General features: G+C 40.4%; 1 protein-coding gene across 1 annotated transcript; it reads right to left on the bottom strand.

The window, feature by feature from the left end:
• Window positions 1-1149: 1149 nt before the first annotated feature.
• LOC132620026 (uncharacterized) lies at window positions 1150-2280 on the bottom strand. The gene has a single exon (XM_060334759.1). The coding sequence runs from the start codon at window positions 2278-2280 to the stop codon at window positions 1150-1152; it is 1131 nt and encodes a 376-aa protein (XP_060190742.1).
• Window positions 2281-2621: the final 341 nt, after the last annotated feature.

Genomic DNA, 2621 nt, shown 5'->3' with positions numbered 1-2621 from the left:
GATGACAGTTCTTCTGCAGATTGAGCACAAAGTGCTGATACCACTGCATGAAGTTTTGCCAGCATATAAAGACTGATTGGCCTTGTAGAAAATTGCCTTCAATCCCATGACACCAGATCTGAATCATGTACACATGCCATCCTTATGTAACTTCTGTGGAAATCACTTTTTTCACACTGTTGCACAGGACCCTCAAATTCAGATTCAAACCAGTTGTCTGTACTTGAATTATCAATATCTATCCTCCTGCCTTCAAAACCTTCATGAATTTCACCACACTCCCTCCTTAATACCAAAATTGTAGTGGAATGAGCACCAAGTGCTAATACCACACACTACAGCCTTGATACCAAAGAGTTCATGTGTGTGCAATGCTTCTGCAATTATCAAATGTATCAGGTTCTCCAGGATTTCCACATGTGAATCCATGAAAAACCAGCAATCTTGGCCCTTGGTACACTGATAAAAATGCATACTTATCATGTTCTGTGCAAGAATCAAAGTAGCATTGATCTCCTCTCCATTGAACCACTTCTGTTCCATATCATGACAGATATGATTCAAAGTATGAATCTTCCTAATGCCTTGTACCTTGTTCCCACTGCAAAGTTTGTAACCTGCAAAAAAGAAAACCTGGTTAGAAATAAAACTTCTCATCTTACTCTCCTCCAAATGGACTTGAGTAAGATGAGACATGATGGACTCCACATCAGGCTCCATCCTTAATATTTCCTTTTTGTTCTGATTCTTAAATAGGGACACTGCAGCTTGTCACTATTAAGAATCTTTCTTCCCTTTGAATCCAATTCTGCAAATGAGTTGACCTCTACCTCTCTATGATCAATGGCATAGTTGGCAAGATGATCAGCCAACTGGTTACCCTCTCTCATAATATGCAAAACCTGTACCTCTCATGGTCCATGATATCTAGCAGCTCCTCAACCTCAAATGTAATGTTCCATGGAGGCTTCCACTCTCTATCCAAGATATTCTTTAATAGTAAAGAATCAGTTTCCAGAAAGAAGGAATAGACATGTTTGGACAAGCAATATCTTGCAGCCTGCAGAAGTGCTTTAGCCTCAGATTCAGTATTTGTACACTCTCCCATTCTCCTAGCCTCTGCATATATCAGATCCCCTGATGAATTTCTCACACAAAAGGCAAAGGAACTTCTGCCTGGATTACCTCTACTTGCCCCATCTGTGTTGCACTTCCAAACACCCCAGGTGGAAATTTCCACATGACCTTGGTGACTTGTAGTTTTGGCACAAACTGTTCCAAAATCTTCAGAATATCATGCCACCTATGTGGAATTGTTTTGATTCCAGGCTTCCTACTTCTCACCAACTGCTGAACATCAGTAGAAGCCTGATAAATAACTCTACTAGTTGACACCTTGTCCCTATGCTTATCTCCATTTCTTTTCTTCCAAAGTTGCCAAACTATGATAGATGGGATAGCATAGAAAATATTCTGAAGTCTGGATGGAACATCAGCTGTCCACCATTGCATAATCAACTGATGCAAGTGCATACCATCAACATTTATTCCATCTGCTGCACAAAAATATTTCCATGTTGCTTGTGCAGTGGTACTTCTCAAGAATATATGAGGAACATTCTCTTCCTTTGGTTCTACACAACAAAAGCATCTGGAAGGCATATGATATCCCCAACTCTTTACAACCTCATCAAGAGGAATTTTGAAATGCCATACTCTCCACATCAGAAAAGCTATCTTGAATGGAAATCCCTTGACCCAAATTTTCTTGTACACCTTCTTCTTTTCACCTCTGCTCCTTAAATATTCCCATGCAGATTTGACACTAAATTCTCTATTTTTCTCCAACATCCACCAAGGCTTGTCAATCTCTCCAGGTTTAGCAGGTGGCTTTACTTCATGCAAGATGTATTCAGCCAAATCCTCAGGCAAATTATTTCTTATGGCAGGCACATGCCACCTACCATCAATAACTACATCAGAAACATTCTCTATGGCTTCATTACATTGAAATTCAGGAGGGACAATGAAATATAATGGGCCTAGACCAGACCAGTTATCAAACCATAATAATGAAGAGCCCATTCTCAGCTGCCACCAAATTTGATGATCCATCAGGTCCCTAGCCTGCAACATTTTCCTCCATACATGAGACCCTTGTTTCCAAGGGACAAGAATTGGATTATTCTTCTTTAAATATTTGTTGCTCATGAAAGCGCTCCATAAGGATGGTTTAGTCCTGAAATTCCACCATAACTTAGTAAACAAGGCCATTGACATGTCTGCAATTGATCTAAATCCCAAACCTCTCCCCTGCACAGGTAAACAGACCTTTTTCCATTTTGCCCAATGCCTGCCACTCTCTCCTATATTATTACTCCAGTAGAACTGAGCAAAGATCTTGTGCAACTTGTCTATTACAAAAGATGGACGATCCACAGCTGCCAATAGGTGCATAGTCATTGCCTGCAGCACATGTTGTAGGAGTACTGCCCTTCCTCCAAAGGACAAAAGTTTTCCTTTCCAACTTTGCAGTCTGTTTCTTACCTTTGCAAGCAGTTCTGAGTAGAATTGCCATCTTACTCCTGCTGTAATATATAGGGCATCCCAGGTACATCAGA

This window comes from Lycium barbarum, chromosome 11, assembly GCF_019175385.1.
Source record: "Lycium barbarum isolate Lr01 chromosome 11, ASM1917538v2, whole genome shotgun sequence".
In the NCBI taxonomy this organism is placed as follows: Eukaryota; Viridiplantae; Streptophyta; class Magnoliopsida; order Solanales; family Solanaceae; genus Lycium; species Lycium barbarum.
This window is presented reverse-complemented; position numbering and strand designations above follow the sequence as displayed.

Excerpts from the sequence above, each read along its gene's own strand:
- LOC132620026 (XM_060334759.1), bottom strand. The coding sequence starts at position 2,280 with ATGTCAATGGCCTTGTTTACTAAGTTATGGTGGAATTTCAGGACTAAA.